We start from the raw sequence: 22,613 nt of genomic DNA, 5'->3' as shown, positions 1-22,613 counted from the left end.
TCCACAAATTGTGGCAAAAATACATCAATTCCATGCATTTTCTGTATGAATATTCACACATTTTCCCCCTTGAAGTCAAGGAATCAAGGCAAATGGAGGACAGCAAAAGTAATGAGTTAACATTAAAAGTTTTGGGTAATTTTCATGTAGTTAGGCAAGAGAACTCTTACAGCAGCAATGTGCAGAATGGTCCCTGGGATAAGAAACAGTGATAAAACCATGAATTAATAGAAGGTTGAGGGAACATCTCTAGAGTTTAATCACAGGTGAACCCCTTGTCCTCTCAAATGCCCCAGATGGACCAAGGACCTCACTCAAAGGAGCTATGTACTTGCTTACTTCACTAGTTAACAATTATATATGAATTGTGAATTTAGAACCTGCTGGGGGCAGGCTGTGGCCCTTCTTGGGCATCACCTGAACATGGTCCATGCCATCCTTCAGCATGAGGCACCAGTTTAAACAGTGTCCATTTCAGTCCTGCCATCCCTGATGAGCAAGAGGGACAGTACCAAGAGGGGTGGAAGGAATTTTCTTTTTAGATTATAGTGGCCCTTGCCTCATATTGTCACAGTGAAGCTGGCTGAGGCATTCAAGGGGGCAAGAGAAAAGCTCTGATGTTCTAGAAGGATGATCAAAACTGCAGTTACTGTGTGATGGCCTGATTTTTCAGCCTTTTCATATAAACTAGAGGTCTTCAAAAGTCTGCCTTTAGCTATTCTACTACTTCAGTATTTCTCATTTTCTACATATTTCTCTATTACCCTCATGCAGAAGTAGTCACATCTGCATGAGGGTAATAGACAATCTCACCTGAAATTTTCATTTCCTAAAGCCTTTCAGCACCCTAAGTTGTACACTCTGTGTGCTGAGACTAAGACTCCTAAATGAACAAGCAGATTTGAAAAATTCCATTGTTCATCTTTTGCTCATAATTTAAAAAGACAGGTTTTCACTATAAACTGATCAGTTAATGTTCACAAAGTGCTAAAATTGCTCTGATAGGATACTTCAATTATGAAAGGACAGATTTTCCATGCTCCTGAGGTTTGAACCAATTGTCACTTTTACAGGAGCCATAGGACTTAAAACATTAAGTTCAAAACCAATTTTGCAACCTGAGTACTCTTGAAATGAACCAGATTTTGGATCCAAAGGGGAATCTAAATGTCACAAAGAGACTGTATCCCAGTCTCTTAAATAGAAATTGTTGACAGACAGGGGTTCTGCTCTTTGGTAGTTTAGGAGATTTGAGTTTGTTTTTAATTGAAATTGCATGAAGAAGGACTTATATTTTTTAACATTTTTCATTACCCACAGAAAGAAACATGACACTTAGGTGCTTTAGAGTTGGAATGGGTCTTCCTGGACCTCTCTGCTGTTGCAGTTGATCCAGATGGGTCCTTTCTTTGCCAGGTGCAAGTTCTCTACAAACACCTGAGGTAGTGCTCACCCCTCCCTGGGCAGCACCATGTCCCTTGGCTACCCACCCACCTGAATCCAGCAGCCCCCTCAACAGCAGCTGTGGCACACCACTCATAAACAGAGCACATAGTGCTGAAGGATTCTGTTCCACATTTCCCAGCACCATCCTCTTGTTCCGTAGACCCTGCATCTCAGCAGGCTACAATATATCCAACAAGTTGTAGTTTTAAATTACTTTGGTGAAAAAAAATTGCTTCCTAAGCATTTTTCCTACAAGACTGCCTATCACCCCCCAGTCACAACCAGAATGAAAACAGAGTTGTTAAAAAATAATTATTTGTATTTATTCTTAGAGCACCTAGAGACAAATATTCAATAGAAGCCACATTGCATGTAAAAAGCGTGAAAAAATATCAGGCTAAGTAGGAAAATATCAAAAATAATCACCTGTTTATAAAATGAGAAGTGTTGGGATGTTCTGCTTTTCAGATCTAAGGAATGTAACCAGGAATACTGTAGATAAGTCAGAGCTACATAACATCTAGGTTTGAATAAGCAATGCATGTTTCTTCAGCATGTTTTCTTGTTAGGCCTCCCAGACAGAATATATTCTGATTTTAAATACCAACTCCCTATTGAATTATATGAAATAGAAACTGCATGATATGAATGACTTCCCTAAAATTAAATTACCTTCAAACTAGGTGTCTTAGTTATAAGCAAGCATAATTACAGCAATATATGTGCATGGGCATGTCATTCATTTTACTGAAGATTTAATCAAGCTTTCTATGCAACTAATGTATATCATTAGCAGAGGTCAGGTAGGCATGTGATACTGGCCCTTTCGGAAGAGACCTGGATGGATTCCAACGTACTTAACCCTTAAAATGTTACTGATTGACAACAAAGAATTGACATTCCCCATGTGTGCAAACTACATTAAAAAATCCATTTGCTGTGAAAATTATCATTGGATGTAAATTTCACAGCATACAAGAACAAAAAAAGGCAAGAGCTACTATGGCTGTGGTATTGACCCCATGGGGAGGGTCTCCTAGGGTACCTGCTGGGGGGAAACCTGTGTTCCTCTTGACCCACAGGTGCTGGGGCCTGGGTGTGCTGATTTAGGCAGTGATTACTGTAAGGGATCAGGACCCCTGCACCCCAAGGTCCATACAGTTGGTCAACAAGTTGTTCTGCCAACACGGCACAGTCCAAAGACAGGGAAAGGGGGTTGGCTCCTCATTTTCCAGAAGATGGAGGCCTGCTGCAGTCCATTTGCAAAGCAGAAGACTCCCACTACTGAGTAATCAGTGCCAGCCCCTCTGGGTCACAGCCTTCAAGAGCAAGGGTACACATTGCGGGGACAGAAGCAGGGTCAGAAGAGAGAGCAATGCACAACCCATTTACAGGGGTATGCTGCCCTTCATAGAGCATCCCTTTGCTGTCATGTTCCCAAAACAGTCAGCCGTTGTACATGGCATGCTCAGTCCACAGCCCTGTTTATCTCAGTAAGATCTTTAAGGGTTAATGGTTCCTGTTGCGTTCCCTAGACTGTGGCTGCTCAGATGCTCCATGTATACATATTTTTGTGTATAAGCCTTGCAGAAGGTCTGGTCACATAGCTAAGAAAGGTGCACTTGAGCACTGCCCACATAACCATGTGCCCTTTGTCCTGTTTCATGTGCAGACACAGAATAGCTGTAATTCTCATATGTAATTTATTTTTAAATACAGTGTATTGCTCTTTTCTGAAACTTTTTCCTTTTTCTTTCTTTTTTTGACAACTTTCTGCATTGGCAGAGCATCTTGGGATTGAATTTATGGGTATGGAACAATCATTCCTTTTAGCCTGCAGATTCTAGACCCTGAGAGATAAACTCCTTTTAATTTTTTTTTTCTCCACTTCCCCCTTTCAATTCCTAACCAATTTCTTCATGCTTTAAAAGGGATCATACAGCTATAACAACAACCCTTGTCGAAGTGTTAGTGGAGATTAGTTCACTAAAATGGTCATCAAAATATGGATAGGATATTAATAGACTTAAGGAGTTTCTAGGAATTACTGGAGTGATCATAACATTGTGTACATTCCTTTTTCTGCTGTATAGTTGTGACTAGTTTTGACCTCTGCTTTTGGTGAGTTTTTCTTGGGTTGCCAGGTTTTGGAAATACTCTAAGTGTTAAGCAAAATGTCTAACTAGTATATTAAAAGGCAGAAACTGTTATGGCCACTTAAAATCATGCAAATTTGCAGTGTTGAGCTCCGATTTTCAAGTCAAGTTTCATGTCTAAACCCACATCTTGGTGGTTACACATCATGTGTAAACCAATTGCCTATACATATCTGTAAATGATATGAATATATACGTTCCTTTCCAGGTCTGTAAATTCAAAGTGGACTGAAAGTTATTTAGGAATTTAAGTAGAAGTTTACAGCTAGACTCCAGATCCTCAAGTCAGCAAATAAATTGAATATTTCTAAAAGTAAGCTCAACAAGAACATTGGCAATGGGTACTGTTTTCACACTTCAGCTTTAAATATAATAGAAATAGATCTTTTAAATCTTATTCATGAATAGACTGTACTTATAACTAGATATTTGTATTCAGAGGTACAAATAATGCATTACATGAATAGGCTAACTTGAAATTCAGATCACTTTTAGTTTGGAATCTCCTATAATTATTGATAAATAAAAATATAAAAAAAACAGATGGTGAGGCAGTTTTCATTCATGTTCTTATTAAAAATGCCCCCACAAAATGTCATTAGCTTAAGCTATGAACTGTGGAAAACCCATTAAAAGGCCAAATTTTAAAAATCACTCACAACCCAGCTTCTTTTTGTTTTTATTATTATCATAAGTTAGCAGTAATTCCCACTCACATGTATTAGATTATAGTGGAAGAGTGGAAGACGTACAGCTACATTAACATATGAGGAGTTAAATTAAAATCCTTTTAAAAACTGGCATGCATGTTATGCTTTATATATGGAATTACATTAGCAGAACAACCTCTTGGAATTAAATTCTTTTAAAAATCCCCAGAGATATGTAAGAAGAAAAACTTTAAAACAGAGCAACTTCAAGACTTCATATATCATCAGTTATGTATAAATTAGAGTGATGTGAAATTAATTGCATAATATGAATATTTGAAAGGCTGCTTATGTAATACCTTGACTTAAGTATTATTATGATTTGATTTTCCTAGCATTCTGTAGGGTAAAAAAATTATTGAAATTCTTTTTAATACTTAACAGGGTAAAATCTTTCCTAAATTCTCACTGCACATAAAATTCTTTACAGACTTTCCTGCAAGGCTGCTATAAATTTTTTTCAAGGTAGTTTAATCAGCATATGTAATTTAGCTGGGTGTCATTAATTGACTCCATAAATGTAAACACTGGTCAGAGACAGAAGGCAGTTTTGGGGCAAGATGTAGTGTAACCCAAGTGCCCCACAGGAGTTCTTCACAAAACTCTTTTTGCCCTTAAACAGAGTCCAAGGCTTGTCTTTGAGGCACCAAGCCATCTGCAAAGTCTTGACCAGGCTATCCCAGTCACGTCCCAGCTGCCAGCATCCCCTGTCACCCTCACTGGCCCCGCAAAACATCTGGGCATCCCTCATTTGGCCTTGGCTGTCCCCTGCCAGCTCGGAGCACAGCCTTGTTTACATGAGAGCTTGCTGGTTTGCTGGGCATGACATGCCCAAGTGCTTTCCTGGGCAGACCTTGCTCCTGGAGTTTGAGGGAGGGCATGGCAGCACCACCATTCATGCACACCATGTCAAGCTGCATTTTCCTTCGGGCCTTGTTTCAAAGGGCACAGGAGGGAACTAAGGCTATGAAAGCAGATCCAGGGATTTAGTTTCCCATGCCCATCAAGACCTATAGTCCAGCAGTATTGCTGGTGCTGGGAGCATTGCTCAGGGCTGCACCCACAGCCCTGCTCCCTCTCATCGTCCCCCATCCCCTGCAGTGAGTGAGCACCCAGAAAGTCCCACACATATGAAACCAGCCTCAGCCCACAGGCAAACTCAGTCAGACCATCACCAGCCAGCTGCCCAGCTCATTTGCAACTGCCTCAGCCTGCGCCAAACTTCCCAGAGTCAGTGCAATTTTTCCATCAGTACAAAAACTGAGCAGAGTGTCCACTGTTAATCTTCTACTTCCTCTGCCTTGTGCTCAAAAAAAAAAAAAAGAGCTTGATACATCATTATTCATTTTGCTTTCATAAGCTAACAGCTGACAGCATGACAATAAAATAATAATAATAATTCAAAGCATTTCAGATTAGCCCCTAAATTGCTTAGCACAATTCTCCTGTTTCCTGTGACATCCTTGTAATACACCATTTCCATGGCTAACTAATAAGCGCTTTCAGAAGGGGCAAAAAAGGGAAGGGGATCCAGTGCCACTAACTAGCCTAGGTGAGGAGTTATGCTGTATGAGAAATCCCTTCACACTCTGCTTCAACCTTTTTTTTTGTCCCCAAGCATTTCTTCTCTCTGGTTTTTTCCAGTTCCAAGCATGCTGTGCCAGGCCTGTAGTTGACTTCTGTACCCTTTTTTCCTGTCTTTCCTTATATTTCACCTTCCTCTTTTTCTTTGTCATAGTTTGGTTTGGTTGGAGTTTCAGCCATTTCTTCCTTCTCTTCTTTGACTTTCTGTTCTTGGAGTGATATTTATTTTTCTTTAATAAATTTTTGCAGCATCCTAGTTTTACCACACTCACTTCTTCTTTCCTCTTCCCCCATCTTTGTTAATAATTAGTACTATTAATTTTGTCTGACAGTGCTCATGACCTGTTTGCTGGTGTTTGATTTACAGTGGGTTTGGCTTGTAAGACAAACTTGTTCCATGCTGTGGTGCATTGTATCAGAGAAATTAAGATCTATTTTTGCTTTTTGGTTTGTTGCATGGAGTATTTGCCACTTAACCCCAGCAACTTTAAAATAAAACTAGACAAGCTCAGGAAACATGAAGAAGGGACGTCTACTCCCTGTTCAGTAAGGAGTATTTTCCCCTTAACTGCTGTGTCATTTATGACAGCACATCATTTGGACACGTGAAAGATACATGGCACGTGTGAGAGATCACTGTGCACCTCTGTACCAGCCAGATGTAAGTCCCTTCCACCAGGAATAATGCTGACATTTATCCCAAAGGTAGTGCAAAGCTGTGCAGTTCTAATTCATTCATTTATTTTTAATCACCTGCTTGTATTCTGACTGTGGTCAATATGGCAGATCACTATTGTTCTCTCTGCCTAAACTGCCTAATCAAAAATAAGACTTGAGTAAAGGTAGACATCCATTTTTGTCCTAATAGCAGGAACACAAATCCTCATCTGTATAGTGTCAACACAGAACACGCCTGTGTTTCAGAACTCCTTACGTAAAATTTCCCCAGCAGAGCACTCAGCACTGCTCTCTGCCAAGCACGAGCAAGGCTGGAAAGCATCAGTAGCTCCAGCCCAAACATTAGCAGTGCTACTAACACCTTTATAAAAGCGAAATATCTCCGATGAATGAGATTGGTAGCGAGTTGTCATCACTGAGCAAGCTGCCACCCTAGATAGAGTTCCTTTGTTGATCACAAACAAGTTGAAACTCTGCATTTCTCTCACACAAGGCACTGCTGGTTGTGGATATCGTTGTGTTTTAGGAGGAGCACTGGAGAAAGGGTCTGAATTTTATGACCAGAGCTCAAAAGCTGTCTTCATTTCCATTGGTGATATAATTACAAGCCAAGCTCATGTCTCAAATGTACAAGAGCATTTTAAAATTTCTCCTGTAAAGACAGCTGAGATATAAATTGATGTGGGACCAGAGGGATATTGCACGTGAAAACAATCCAAAAAAGATAATAAGAAAATAAATTTCTCATAAGACCTGTAAAAATGGCTTTCATTCCAGCTGTCTTTGCAAAACTTCCAAAGCATTTGCAAATTCTTGTTATTACCTTACCACACTTCATTTTTATTTCCAGCAAATGCTGTGTTTGTCAACTAAGAAGTTGTTTCTTAGATATTATTCTTGTTGGCTTAAAAAAAAAAAAAAGTGACTTTGACTGTAATTCTGTAATTGTTCTCATCCCCAGTATTGTGTTAATAGTTTGTGGTATAGTCCTGTTCTTGCAGTCAATAATGAGTCTGCCTGAAGTGTGGTGGCTATGTCTCGGTGTGGCTGTGTGAATCTATGCAGTGGTTTGTAGCATGACAGCTGTTGACTGTGTGTTCCTTGCCTAGCCACCCTCCATGTTGTGACTTTCTCTGTTTTTGTCCCTTTCTAGAAGCTGAGGAACTGTACCAGAAACGGGTGCTGACCATAACTGGCATTTGCATTGCTCTTCTAGTAGTTGGCATCATGTGTGTGGTGGCCTACTGCAAAACCAAGTAAACTTTTCTCTTCTATTTTATATCTGTGGTTGTTGGTCAGGGCCTTCTCAGTTGACTGTAGCTTCTCTGGGCAAAAGGTTGTATCTGGGTTTCTCTAGAGGGGAGCTTAAGAGACAAACATGTGACCAGGGTGCTCTGGTCCAAGCCAGATGAATGTGAGTCTCCATGTCCATCAGCACTGCAAAATTAAGAGAGGTATCTGAAAGATTCTCAGTCTTCAAATGTACTTTGAAATTTTTTGTCTTTTTTTGTTTGCTTTCTTTTCTATCACCCATTTCAGCTGGTTTCCCCTGTTGAAAAGCAACAAACTCCAACCCTGGAATCACGTTGCTTTCCAGCAGTGAATTTTATGTATAAGCCTAATTTGTTTGTACTTGAGACACAATTAATGATGGTAGAAGTTACTATACACCAAAGGCCAAAAAATGAACACAAAAGCGCTCTCAATGCAAAAGTAGGCATTTAAATGTGTTCTGTGAGTCTCTAAATTACAGGGGGTGACTCTCAAACATGCATGAGGCAGTCTGGACTATAAATTACACAGAACATCAGCAGAATTTCTGCTGCCAAAACTACTGGCTGCCTTTATAAATCTCCCCACCAAAACACAGAAAGACTTTATCATAAATATTCTACATTTGTATAAACCTGATTTACTGTTTCAAGGCCTGATTGGCAGTTGGTTTTTGTTTTAAGCCCCACCAATAATGGATGTGTTGAAAGTGGGGGAGGAGAGAGATCATTTGTTCCTCTCAGCAAGAGTCCAGACACATACACACAGCTGCTCCTACCCATAACCTTGTGCCAGTGGTCAGTGGGGAGCAGCTGAAACAGTAATAAAAAATCGGATCAGTTACTGCTATTTAGAAATCACATCCCCATGTATTTCAACAAACATTTAGTTGAGATCCTGAAGTAAGATTTTCTGTATAAAGAGCCCAAAGAATCCGTCAGGGGTCTGGATGCTTTTTTTGTCCCAGACATCAGCAATCACTGTGAACCAAAAGTTAACTGTTTTCAAAAACAGTTGATGAGTGTCCCATGCCAGGACATGGCCCTCCAAATGCAGCAGTGGTGCCAGACTGGTATCTGTGAGGTGATTTGCATATGCTCTTTCCCTAAACAGGGGAAAACTCAGAAACCAGGATAAATCTTGGAATGGTGTTAGGAGAACAACCAATGTAATAATCTTAATAGCTTAGATTTTGTTGGTCTCCTTGCAAGAAATACTGCTACTAAATTGCCAAGGCATTAGCTTCAGACACTGAATCTTAATTCAGAGGTACTTTATTTGCACATCATTCACATTGAATATAAAAGCTTCTTAAGTACACACTAGCTTGCCCGTTATTCTCTCATCTCAGTTTTGTAGAGTCATTTCTTTTTTTAGTTAGTGTCCTTTTACTACAGGACCACCAGCACAGATAAAAGCATGCAAATTCAAATACACTGGTCACTGAAGGCGGAATAACGCAGATTTCTAGGGACAGATTCCCAGATTACATGTGCCAGGATTTCAGTCCTGTAGATGACAAACTCAGACTCCTTCTAGAACTCGCTTTCTCTACCATGTTCAGGAATTCAGATTGTTCTCAGTCTCCAGAGCCTCATGAAGGGGAGCTTTAAATCAAGTTAAAACCTTGCTTGAATCCTGCTTCTCAGCCCAGGAGGTGTTTGGGTAGCTCAGATATCTCCTGGCACTGCTCAAATATCTCTGTACACCTTAACTGCTTACATGTCCTAAGATGATGCCTGGTTATCCTCAAAGCATAAAGTCCACATGAACCACAGAGTGTATCCTTCTGAGACAGGAGCATTTCCAAGACAGATGTATCTGCATATGCCATTCATGTGATGTGATATAAATTAAGCATTTTCCACTATCCAGGCACATACACACAGAGAAAATATGTGGAATGCTGTATGTCAAATCATGTTTTCATTGTCTTTAGGCTTCATGACTATCAAGCTTCAACATATTTATTGCACTTCCTCACTCCTCCTTTTCTGTAAAGCTTAAAATAGTCCCCTTGAGTTCAAAACAGGGTTGAAAATAGTTATCTCTTATGCTGTCCTACCCTGCCATCACTATCTGCATACAGCTTAGTATTTTAGTTTTTGCCACAGCCAAAGTCATATGCATTCCAGAGTGTGTTGAAGCCTGCATCCTCCCTTCACTGCCCTGGATTCTGTGAGAGTGTGGTGGAAGTTCTCCAATGTAATGAGAGAAAAATGGCTAGTATTCATAAATTAAGTCTGAAATTGAATAGCCCTTTCTCTGGTTATTTATTTTGGTGTTTTAGTTAGTGTGTTCTGCATAGCCAGGTTTTACTGTGCTGTAAGTTTTGCTGCTGACAGCTTGTAATGGTTCTAAAAAGTTCTTCTGAGGAGAGCTGGAAGGATTACAGAACCACAGAAACATTTAGGTTGGAAAAAACCTCTGAGATTGTGTCCAACCTTTGAATGGCCACCACCTTATCAGCTGGACCATGGCACTAAGTGACCAGTTATTTCTTGAACACCCCAGGGTGGGCGACTCCACAACCCCACTGAGCAGTCCGTTCCAATGCTTAATAACGCTTTACATGAAGAAATTCCTCCTGATGTCCAACCTGAACTTCTCCTGGCCCAGGAGGCCATTTCCTCTTGTCCTGTTGCTACTGTCTTGGGAGAAGAGGCCTCCCTCACCTGGATACAACCTCCTTTCAGGCAGTTGTAGAGAGTGAGAAGGTAACCCTCCTTTTCTTCAGGAAGGAGCCTCCTTTTCTTCGGGCTGAACAAGCCCAGCTCCCTCAGGCACGCCTTGTAGGACTTACACGTTGTTATCAAGTGGGGAAACAGCAGCTAAGGACAGGAGACAGTAGAAGCATCAAAGTCAGTCAGAGATCACGTCATTAGTACATGGATAGTTCTACTAAATGCATTAGCACCCATGGCATCCACCTGGTAATCATTAGGCTTCAGAGCAAATCTGGTGTTGCTGAAACAAAACCTTCCAGAGCTGCCAGGAGGTGTGTAGGCTCAGGCCTATGCCATTTACTCTCACTTTGGATTTCTGAGGCTTAGTCTGTCTCTTCTATAACACATTTATGTATTTGAAGTACGCTGTTGAGGTAGGGGATGAATCCCTCCAAAAAAATGTGTAACTGCCACATCACAAAGACCATGTTCCAGTGTCTGCAAGCAAGCCCTGAGGCACAGACACCTCAGCTCTCTGTGGTGAACGGAGAGGTATAACTTGATGGGCTCTCAGAAGCTCTGCCTTGGCCCTTGTGAGGGTGTCAAAGTGTTGCCTGGGTTAAAATCTCTCCCCCCTCCCTTCTGAGTGCAGAAAAGTCCTCCTCCTAAGACAGAGCACTGCTTAGAAATGGCTTCCCTTTTCCTCTCACTTATTCCTGTCCCCCTTTGTCCTGCTGACTCCTGGAAGGGATCCCAAATATCTTTCCACCTGTGCAAGTCCCCACAGCTCCAGCTGCAATTAGGCCTGTGGTTTTCAGAGTTACTCTGAGCTCTAGCAGCAGTGGAGAAAATTCTGGCAAAAAAAGTGATGTTACATTATTATCACCAACATCAATATGCTGAGAGGTGCAGCTGCTCTCCTTTTGTGTATTAAAATTGTTTCTGTGTTTCATGCACAGGAAACAGAGGAAAAAGTTGCATGATCGCCTTCGTCAGAGCCTGCGCTCGGAAAGGAACAACGTGATGAACATGGCCAATGGGCCGCACCACCCCAACCCACCACCTGATAACGTCCAGCTCGTCAATGTAGGTTTCACTGTACCTGTTTCAGCCTAGGCTGCCAGTGCCACAGGAAAGCTCACCCCACAGCTTTTAAACATCTACCTGCTGCTGCAGGCTGCTGGATGATTTCTCTTGGCTTTCTCCACACAGAAAAAATTGCTATCGCAAACTGCTGCCATCTTCTCCATCAGAGAGTAGTATTTTTGGTGTATCTGATGGTAATGGGAGGTTGCTTTTCTACACATCTGTCTACTGGGACTCGTTCCCTTGTTAACTACATTTTTATACCTTCTTTGTGATGCAGACCTTTGCTACTTTCATCATTTGTCTCCTCCTATTTTGAGTCTAGATGGGCTGTGTACACAGAGGTGTACATTAATGTCCTCAAGTGTGTCAATATGGTTTCTGCATGTATTTAAATGACAAAATTTGTGCTTTGGCACATGTAAAAGGTTGAAATCTGGGAAGGAGGGATTGGGAATTATGTCTACAAATGTGCTGTGAATTACAGTTTGTAAACCTGATGTTTGTCTGGGTTTTTTCAGCAGTACGTTTCGAAAAATATAATCTCCAGTGAGCATGTCATCGAGCGAGAAACAGAGACCTCGTTTTCTACAAGCCACTACACCTCAACAACACATCACTCTGTGACAGTCACCCAGACATCTAGCCACAGGTACTAGAGGGGAAGGCAAATAGCAGCTGCAATATCTGATCTGTTGCTGTTGTAAAAAATGTGTAAAACAACGAAGCAGGGAAGATCTATGCTCCCTTCATAGTGTTTTCATTTTTAAGGCTAATAATATTTGATGTCATATCACCTAACTAATTATCTTCCCAGGAACTGACAATGACCTTTATTTTCTGAATGTCATTCCAATACTGTCACACTGAATTTTAGTATATGCAAATTGCTAAATCAGTGACAGTTCTAATGACTGGAAAGCCCTCCTTTCCTCTCCTTTGATCCATACATGCAAAATCACCTTGATTCCTGTGGATTCTCTAAATTCTGCAGCTCCAGTTACCCAGCCAAAGGGTATGCTGCATATCTTGTGTGGCAACAGAGCCCCTCCTTTCCCTGTCTAAACTTCTGCTCATACACAGTTGCCACCAAAGGCCACTCTCACACTCCCCCTTTCTCTTTCCCTGGTTGCTGCTCTCCAGCTGGAGCAATGGCCACACTGAAAGCATCCTCTCTGAAAGCCACTCGGTGCTCGTCAGCTCCTCCATGGAGAACAGCAGGCACGCCAGCCCAGCAGGGCCCCGAGGCCGTCTCAATGGCATCGGTGGGCCACGGGAAGGGAACAGCTTCCTCCGGCATGCCAGGGAGACCCCCGATTCCTACCGAGACTCTCCTCACAGTGAAAGGTAGGACACACCACCCCATCGCTTTCAGCTAGCAAGATCTGGTGTTTTCTCAGATGGTTTCAAAGCTTGGGAGCACAGGAGAAAATGCGGCAATCCAGCTGTTCATGTAGGGCATGCATCTCCTTATTCATAAAGGTGGAGAGCTGAGTAGCAATTTAAAGTTTACCAAAAGCATTTCTTCCCTTCTTGCCTCTGCTGAATTTAGTCCTATTAGCCAGCAGTTCGCACTTGGAAAAGCTCCATTGGATTAATTAGAAATCAGAAATTTCCATTGGAAACTATAAACAGAACTTTGCCTACTTACCTATTTCTTAGAAGATGCAAATGAGAAGACTGAGAGATTTTGCAGTGAGAAAGTAATGTTTTGATCCACAGGAGAAGGGCACTAAGGACTCCTAAGCAGTATAGAATTTATGCCACCACTCACTTTCTGGAGTGTTCCAGCTCCTGAACTCCCCTTAACCCTTTATTAAATAAAAGCAAGAAACACAAAGTGCAAGCCAGAAGGACTCAGGCCAGGAGTTTTCCAACCAAGTAATTTTTTTTCTCTTAAAAGATTGGTTCATCAGCTCCTATGGTCTGCCTAGAAGTACATCAGTAACAAAAAACTTTAACTGAAAAAATCGTGCTCAGGTTTAGGCTAGCATTTTAGTTCAAGATGGCCCCAGAATAGCAACAGAAAGATTGACAAGAAACAAGACATTTAAAAAGAGCTTTTATTTAAAGGCAGAATAAAAGGAAAACAAAAGGTTATGGACCAGTTCTCTGAAGACTTTGAAATCACAAGGGATTTGGCCTTGTGGAGTGTCCATGATGCCAGAAATGCAGCCAGGCAATCCCCAAGGAGACTGAGTTGTATAGGAGACAAATTGTGGTTTTCATAAAAATGAATGCACACATACAGCAAACACCATTTCTGTGGTACTCCCTCTGCCACACAAACAACTGCTAAGCAGCAGGAAGAGGGACCACTGAGGAAGGACCCTGAGTGTAGTACCACCACCAAGGATAATAAACTACCCTCTCATTAAAAATTTTGTGTTATTTACTATGGAATTTAATTTGAAGATACGTGGCTCACATGACATAAACAGCCATGGCTCCTATCCAGCAGAGCACTTTGACAAGATTATCTTTTAATTGTGCAAGTAGGCCCACTGAAATCAGCAAGATTACTCACATGGGTAGAGCTCAGCATGTGCTTAAGTGCTTTGCTGGATCAGGACCTGTAACAGTAAATACCATGTTGTCTCCTGCCTGGGAACCAGCAGGATGCACGGCCACACGCCTGCCAATGGTGAGTAGTACAGCTTAGTATATTTGGGCATCTGCATGTGAGAAGTGAAGACCATTCCTGCTGTCTGCCTGCATTGCATGGAACACCCAAAGCATCATTCTAATACAGACTGTTTAGATTTAACTGGGGGGGTGGTGTTGGGGGAGAGGAGAGACCATATTCCTTTTTGTTTCTCTAAGAAGAAAGCAGGCATTTCCTCAATTATTTTGTCTCTTGAAGGTTGTACTATAGGTCAATAGCAGCAACATTTCTGTGATAATTCCTCAGGCATTGACATCCTTGCCTGTGTCTGAAGCAAACACAAATTTGGAACGTGGGAGATGATAGTTCCCTGGGCATTAATTGCAGGCCTCATCTTTTTTTAGCAAGCAAGAAATACATCACCCATTGTTCCTGAGATGGCTTGTGTATATAAGGGAGAAAGTGAGAGTTATTTGGAACTAAAAATTACTTAGAAACATAAAGGAATGTAGGAGCTGACAAATTACTTCCTGAAGCCATCACATGTTGCTGTACTGAGAATTGGTAGACCAAGGCTCTACTCCCTCAATTTTCAAATTAAATTGAACAGACATTACAAGGGGTTATTTTGCATTTCCCATATATTTGCTGGATCCCATGCCCTGCCACCTGTGTACGCAAGCAGAGGGCACAAGCAGTTTTGTCTTGGATGTCCTTAGCTGTCTTACAGGAGAGAAGATCAAAAAACACTGTCTCTGCACAAAAAGCTGGACTATATGATGAAGCTGGCAGCATATAACAAGTTAATGTGTGCTGGATGGCCATGGGTACGCTCTGATCCCCTTTCACTGAGCCAGCATAGTTGGCCATGAAGCTGGATAAATCAATCACCTTTTAACCTTCCTTTCAGGATGGGCTAGAGCTGCACAAGTTCAGCTCCTGAGCCTCAGATTGCAGACAGCAGCTAGTTAGCACTCCTCTGTTAGGGTGTGGGGGAACAGACCAGAAATGTGTGAATGCACAACACTTCAGTGTGAGTAACTTGACACTGTTGGAAGCCTGCACAGTACATTGAACACATTTAACCAACTCAATAGGTTAACAGAACCAGTTTACTAAAATCCAGTGTGTCATAAAGACATATATCCAACAGTGTACCAACTGGGAAAGTAGAAAGGCTTCAGTTTTTCAGACAATGCCTATTAAAAATGTGAAAGGAATTAAAAGCTCACTCATGGAAACAGAAAAATTACTTAATTCATCCAGTGCACAGACCTATTCATTGCCCTTTGCTTACCAACTTAATTCCTTTGCATAACTCCAGGTTTGGTTTTTTCCTTTCTCTTGCTCCTCAGTTCATGTAAATCAATGTGCAATCAATGCGCCTCTAGTGAAATCAATTTATGCTGCTGCACATCTGTCCAGAATCTGTCCCATTTTCTCCCTTTTCCTGTAACTCCATTTTTATCAAGTGTAATATGTGCAACTGAGTCATAGATTGGATAACAAAGATGGATTCAGGTTTATTTTGGTAATTTCAGGCTCAGATAAATAAACCACTAATGGAAAACTAAATAACTACATCAAGCATAGACATATAGCTTTTCTCAATGGGCCTGTGATGGTGCTCAGAACAATTTTAACTTCAGACACAGACGAAATTCGGGCAGGTGAATTTAGGATAAGAATAAAAGCAAAGCCCAACCATGCAAAGTGTCAGGCTGGGCACTGTGGTTTTGATCGAGTGGTTTTAGGCAGATCCTCACCTGGCATGAATCCAAATGACCTCATAGCATGTCTACTGATTAAAACTAGTTGAGAGCTTCACATTTTTTGTTCTGTTTCTTTGGGACAAACCCTGTAATGGCACCTGAGCTTCATTTTCAGAAATCACTTGTGACCACTACCCTTCCCACAAGAACAGGGAGAAATTTTGCAGAGAAGTCATGGGCACTAGGCCAGATAATCCTGTCTTTCAGCATTTGTTCCCATATGAGGACAAATGATACTCTGTGCTTCTTTGCAGATAGATCTACCAGCCAGGGTAACTAGCACCCAGGAGTGGAGCAGCACAAATGCTTCTCTGACTACCCTTGGTGATTAAAATTAGCAGAATCTGGCTCTATATTTTATTCAAATATTACTTTTCTCCCTAGCCTGAGACAGTTTGGTTGCCAGAAGAGGGTGAAGCCCCAAGAGGACTGTCCTTCAGTTCCCTTCCTTTCTTTCCCCCTGTCTGTTTGCATGTACCCCAGATTCTGGTCAAATCCTTCCGGAAGTACAACAGCTGTTTTCCTTTTGAGAAAATACTTGCAAATGTGTTTTGTTTCTGGCAGCCTGTCTGTCTCTGAATCCCATTCTTGGATTCATTCCAGAAAGTTATTCTGGTAAAAAATTTACAGCATCTCCATGGCTGGGATCTGGGAGTTTTGCTGTGTTCCTCCTGCTTTCATATGTTTTTGCCCAGAGTCCCAGAAGTCAGCAGTTTATAGGATTAATATACAGGAAAGGTTTCTTAGTAGCCCTGTGTGAGGATGCTGGGGATCTTGAGGGAATCCCTGTCATTTCTCTCCCAGTCCACGTGAGCTGCTGTTTTTACAGGTCACCACTGCTCCTGTGCTCGCAACCTGTCCCCATCTCTTTTCTTCAGGTATGTCTCAGCTATGACCACACCAGCTCGCATGTCACCCGTTGATTTTCACACTCCAACTTCTCCCAAGTCCCGTCCGTCCACGACGTCACCCCCGGCTTCCAGCCTGACCATCTCCATCCCTTCCGTGGCGGTGAGTCCCTTCATAGAAGAGGAGCGACCTCTGCTCCTGGTGACTCCACTGCAGCTGCATGAGAAGTACGACCACCACCTTCAGCAATTCAACTCCTTTCACCACAATGCCACCCATGAGAGCAGCAGCCTGCCACCAAGTCCTCTGCGGATCGTGGAGGATGAGGAGTATGAGACCACGCAGGAGTACGAACCAGCACAGGAGCCTCCAAAGAAACTCACCAACAGCCGGAGGGTCAAAAGAACAAAGCCCAACGGCCACATTTCCAGCAGGGTGGAAGTGGACTCTGACACAAGCTCTGAGAGCAGCAGCTCTGAGACCGAAACGGAAGATGAAAGAATAGGTGAGGATACACCATTCCTGAGCATACCGAACCCCGGGGCAGCCGGTCTGGAGCCAGCCACTGCCTTCCGGCTGGCTGAAACCAGGACTAACCCGGCAAATCGCTTCTCCACACCAGAAGAGTTACAAGCAAGGTTGTCCAGTGTGATAGCTAACCAAGACCCTATTGCTGTATAAAACATAAAACACATAGATTCACATGTAAAACTTTATTTTATATAATGAAGTATTCCACCTTTAAATTAAACAATTTATTTTATTTTAGCAATTCCGCTGATAGAAAACAGGAGGGGAAGAAAACTTTTATAAATTAAATATACGTATGTACAAATGTGTTATGTGCCATATGTAGCAATTTTTTACAGTATTTCAAAAATGGGGAAAGATATCAATGGTGCCTTTATGTTATGTTAAGTTGAGAGCAAGTTTTGTACAGTTACAATGATGGCTGTCCCATAGTATTTTGCAAAACCTTTTAGCCCTCAGTTGTCCTAGCTTTTTGTGCACTGCATTATAATGACTGGATGTATGATTTGCAAGAATTGCAGAAGTCCCTCTGGTCGCTTGCTGTAGAGTCTCGAAATCAGAAAGCCCTGTAATGGCACTCTCACCCTACTCCACCAGAAAAACACACATATACACACACACAGAGTCAGAAAGGAAAAAAAAAAAGATTAAAAAAAAAAGATAAAAAAAGTAAAAAAAAAAAAAAAGTTTCTTATATGAGAACTTTTATTTGCTTTCCGTATATGAGATGAGTTTTGTCTGCTCTCTGCCAGCCAAAAGGTTTGCTTCTTTGAGCACTGGGATAATAGTAGATCCAACAGCATGCTACTATTAATTACAGCAGGATAACAAAAAACATACAAACAAAAAAAAAGCCAACCTGCATTAAGTAATTTAACTTATAGAAAGAAAGTAATACTGTGATTTTAAACCAAATATATTATTAATCAGAGGTTAGCTTGTAATCACTAGGAGCTGCCATTTCATTATTTTCCAGATATTAATTGTTCTAGTTATCCCTTAGGAAATGGGTTTAAGTTAGCTGAGGCTTTGAACCCAATACTCTATTCAAACAAAAAAAGAAAAAAAAAAAGAAGAAAAAAGGAAAAAAAAAAAAAAAAGAGAAAACATTTATATTAGTTTATGTTAATGGGGCAAATATAATAGATATCTGTAATCAAGCAAGGAAGAGATCTAGCTGGAAAACAAATGCCACTAATAAAAGTGCAATCAGTTTTCACCTCTATTTCTTAATGTTGATTTCTAATACATGACTTATTCTTTTGTTTCCACTCAATTTTCTTCCCCTTTTTTCCTTCCTCAGAAAGAACCCTGACAAGCTTCTAGCAATACCTTGTTAGAGTTGCTGTTGGAGTAAGGCTTACTCTTGGACAAAGAAAGGCCTTTCAGGGAAGAAGAACATGATTTGCTGAATGGTTAAAAAGTATAGGCACGTAGGAGGGACAAAGCAGATGTGTGGAGTTTATTTCCACTCACCTTTACTGACTCCATTGCTTGGGCTGAGAGAGGCAAGGCTGATGCAGAGCCCATTTATGAAGGCAAGCACACCATGTGAGGTACAGCCCTAGTAACCCATGTGTGACTATTTAATATCAGTGTTTATATAGCCAGTGACAGTCTTCAAGTCATTGACTAGTAATGAACAAGGATGCTGTCAGTGCTGGAGTAGAAGCATCCATCCAGACAGAAGCAAATGGACTCTTTTGCACTGAATTCCTATCAGTTTAGTCAGGGTCACTCTGCCTCTTCTATACTTTTGATTTTTTGTTGTGTGTTCAGTTGGCACAGCATTGACTCAGGATTGATGTGGAAAACAAATGTTTTTCCTAGACTCTGGGGATTCTGAAAATGAGAACATGTGTTTTACAGGTATTACTGAGCTCTAAATAAGAGCCCTGTCAAGACAAAAATAATTTCAGCCAAACTACACTCATCCTTTGGGCCACATTCTGGTCCTAGTTAAATGAAGAGAAATACATCAAGGAAAATTTGTGAGATGCAAACCTGAGGTACAAAAGTCCCAACTCAGTAAATTGTTCAAGCATATGCTTATGCTAATCCCAGCAAAAGTTACCTTCAGCATGTGCTAGACTCTCATTGACACATCCAGCACATGCAAAAAGTTAAGCATGTGCCTAAGAGTTTTGCTAAACAAGGTGTCCTATTGATTTGAGGCTGAAAGCAAAGTATAGCAAAAGAAGATCTTTGCCAGGATGACAAAAATCAGTGAGTTCCTCACTGTATAAATAACCATATCACATTAGTAAGAACACAAGTGAGTCTACATGAAGACCAGATTCAGCAGAAAAAGAACAACAACAAAAAAAAAAAACTTAGTATAGGAAACAAAGTTGTTCAATAGAATGTCAGGGGTAGAACCAAAAGGCTAGGAAACTAGCACAGCTTTGGGCTATGTGGTGGCTGGAATAGCACTGCTTATTTGAGAAATCTGTGGAAGATGGCAAATACATACTGTCTGGACATAAGTCCACTTTGCCATTTTTCCCTAGCTGGCATGTACTTGAACACACTTTGCCTTTGCAGACTGAAACAAAAGCTCTCTACAAATTCTATATGCCATATTCTCATTTTCATCCCTTTAGTCATGCCTATTTATCTGCAATCCCATGCAGCAGAATATCCATCTCTCCAGTAACTCTGCAACTCAGTAGTACAGAGGGTCAGGTGGGCTTTCCTAATGAAGGCCACGAGTTTCCAAAAGATTTGCACTGTTGAGTTTCCTCGGGCACTTGAATATCTTCCCTTCAGGAAGGCCTCTGACACTGCAAAGACCTTGCAGGACAGATGAGACAGAAAAAGGATGGCAGAGAAACAAGAGATTTGCCCCAAAATCACCCATCTTAGTTGCAGAATAGAGATTATAAAACAGGTCTTTTGTAAACTCCTCCAGCATATATCAACCACAAGGCCAGCTCTCGTTTAAGTATCTATAATATCCCAGACAGATTAATGAGGATGGAAAGGGACCATGCCTTGATGTTGAGTAGATTATTTGACTACTAACACTGTTATTGTGGAGGGACAGTACAAAATGAAGGAGCAATTCCATACTTGGGAGCTGTACATGTGAGATTTGTTTGGTATAGGTCTAGGGGGAAATGTCACACCTCTTGTGTTGCAGTGCCTCAAAGTCAAATTGTTGTGCAGTTCCTGCTATTCCTACCCCTCGGAATATATAACAGTGTGTTATAGAGCAAGCATGAAATTAGGCTGGAGACTTCACATGGACCTAAGAACAAGAAAATACAATTGGGGATATGGCTGCCTAAGCCCTTAGATCTTTGTGAAGAACCCAGCCTTACAGCACAATTCATGCAGCAGTGAATTCGGGAATTGCCCTGGCTTGGCACGCGCAGAAGTGGGAAGAGTTCACCGACCCTCACCTCTCAGCTTGTGTTTATCGCACTGTGAGCGTTCAGTCAGGTCCACACCCAGAAGTTAGTGAGTCTACGTGGCCACAGGTGCTGCTGGCAGGCTGCAGCCAGTTCCTGCTGGCCAAGGGGCTGGAGGCTGCAGCAGCATGGAGCAGAGCCAGCAAGTGCCTATGGAAAAGGCCAGCTCCCCTGTTGGGGATATTTGCTTCATTTCCCAGACCTTTGAGCTAGGCAGTCCCAACACCCTTGAGCCATCACTATGTGATGCTTGCCAGTTCTTTGGCTGAAAGTCATGGCAAGAAGAAACATACTTTAAAAAGGGGGGAAATATTCCAGTGGTGGCAGAGTTGTTAAGATTGTCCTGGTTTATTTCCATGTCATTTAAGTTGAGCCATGAGTTTTTCCTGTGTATTTGTTTATATGCAGGAATTCTTCCAACATGAAAGGTTTCTTTCAAGAGTGTATAGCTAGATAATGTTGTGCACAACCTGGTACAGCCTGCCTATTTAAGGGGTGTAGACCATTACAGCTCCATACAGGTTCTCATGGAACAGAGAAAAGCCTACTCCCTCCTTTTGGCCCAGTTATTCCCTTCCTCACTTGAGCCACCCCAACACACCCAGGTTTAAGAGATCAATCACTGCCTTTATCAGGGAAACAGGAAAGCTCCTTCTTTCCAGTACTCCAAAACAACAATGCTGCATCTCCCTGCTTCTCTCACACACACTGCAAGCAGTTTCCTGAGCATCCAGGATAGCAAACTGGTGTCTCCTCCTAGGACACACCTCTCAGCCTGTTGAGCACTTCTTGGCCCTGCAGTGTGGCTACTTACCATTACCTGGGTCTTACTTCTAGTAAGAAACATAAAAGCACCTATGAAATGCTGCAGAGAAGGGCAGACAAAGAACATGGCCAATTATCATAATTTGTAATTCTCTATTCTATTGTAAATATGTCTTGTACATATGTGGATGTTTTCATTATTTACTGTCTTTATGGATATTGTGTTAAATGAGACGCTCTTAGTTTATTGTGTAACACTGTAAATAACATAACATCCTTTATTATTTATGCATAGGCATCTAACACTCAGAGAAAGTTATCCTCATATTATTTTAAGATATATGTCAAAAAGATGTTGCATTTTTCCTTTTGCTTTGAAAAAATTGTAATATATCCTCTTTTTCCCCTCTTTTCCTTTAAAAAAAAATGAATGCTAATTTATTGTTCAGGAGAGAAAGGGGATGTAACTGAAAGGCAAACTGTTCAAAGAACATGCTGTGGAAGCCACAAGCTACTGATAAACTAAAGAATTTATTACCCCAAATACAGCAATAAGTAATGTTGATTTATTAAGGTTTTGTTATTCATTTTCAGTAAAAGAGGTGCTGGATTAAATTGTTTATGTGTGGTCCTGGCCCAGCTGCTCAGCAGACTGTGCCAGGTCACTAGCTACCATCTTTCTGTATCTAAACACTGTTGTAAAGGTCTTGTTCTATTGTTGTGGACCCCTGTTCCTTGAGATTTCTGGCTCATCCCTGTGGGGGTGTCTGGCAGACACTCTTGCTCCTACAAATATTTTTAGTTTCTTAAGTTAGAATTATTAGCTCTACCCTGACCATTACTACTTAAGATGGATGGGATCTGGGGAGAGGGAGGAGTTGGGGGGGGCAGAAATGACACAGTCTTGGGACTGTGGGAGGCTGCTCTACAAAAATGTCACTTCACTGTTCAGCAACAGTCAATAAAGCAAAGCAGATACTGGGAACTCTTAGATGGCACCACCATGCCACTGTATAAAATCATGATTTGTGCCAGTTATAAATATAATGAGTGGTCCTGGTCTTCTTGTCTCAGGATAGA

The 22,613-nt window shown here is 41.4% G+C and overlaps 1 protein-coding gene across 10 annotated transcripts in view; it reads left to right on the top strand.

The window, feature by feature from the left end:
- The window catches only part of NRG1 (neuregulin 1), a 283,369-nt gene extending 261,263 nt beyond the window's left edge, over positions 1-22,106 (top strand). For 6 of the 10 annotated variants that reach the window (XM_066568745.1, XM_066568743.1, XM_066568744.1 and 3 more), the window contains 6 exons: positions 3,232-3,255; positions 7,728-7,830; positions 11,472-11,598; positions 12,120-12,250; positions 12,742-12,945; positions 16,854-22,106. In XM_066568745.1, coding sequence (XP_066424842.1) covers positions 3,232-3,255; positions 7,728-7,830; positions 11,472-11,598; positions 12,120-12,250; positions 12,742-12,945; positions 16,854-17,505 — 1,241 coding nt within the window. In that variant the 3' untranslated portion in view covers positions 17,506-22,106. The remainder of the gene's footprint in view (positions 1-3,231; positions 3,256-7,727; positions 7,831-11,471; positions 11,599-12,119; positions 12,251-12,741; positions 12,946-16,853) is intronic. The other 4 variants (XM_066568742.1, XM_066568739.1, XM_066568737.1 and 1 more) reach the window with 3 other exon arrangements.
- The last annotated feature ends 507 nt before the right edge of the window (positions 22,107-22,613 follow it).

The sequence above is a fragment of the Molothrus aeneus genome, chromosome Z (assembly GCF_037042795.1).
Source record: "Molothrus aeneus isolate 106 chromosome Z, BPBGC_Maene_1.0, whole genome shotgun sequence".
NCBI classification, from domain to species: Eukaryota; Metazoa; Chordata; class Aves; order Passeriformes; family Icteridae; genus Molothrus; species Molothrus aeneus.
This window is presented reverse-complemented; position numbering and strand designations above follow the sequence as displayed.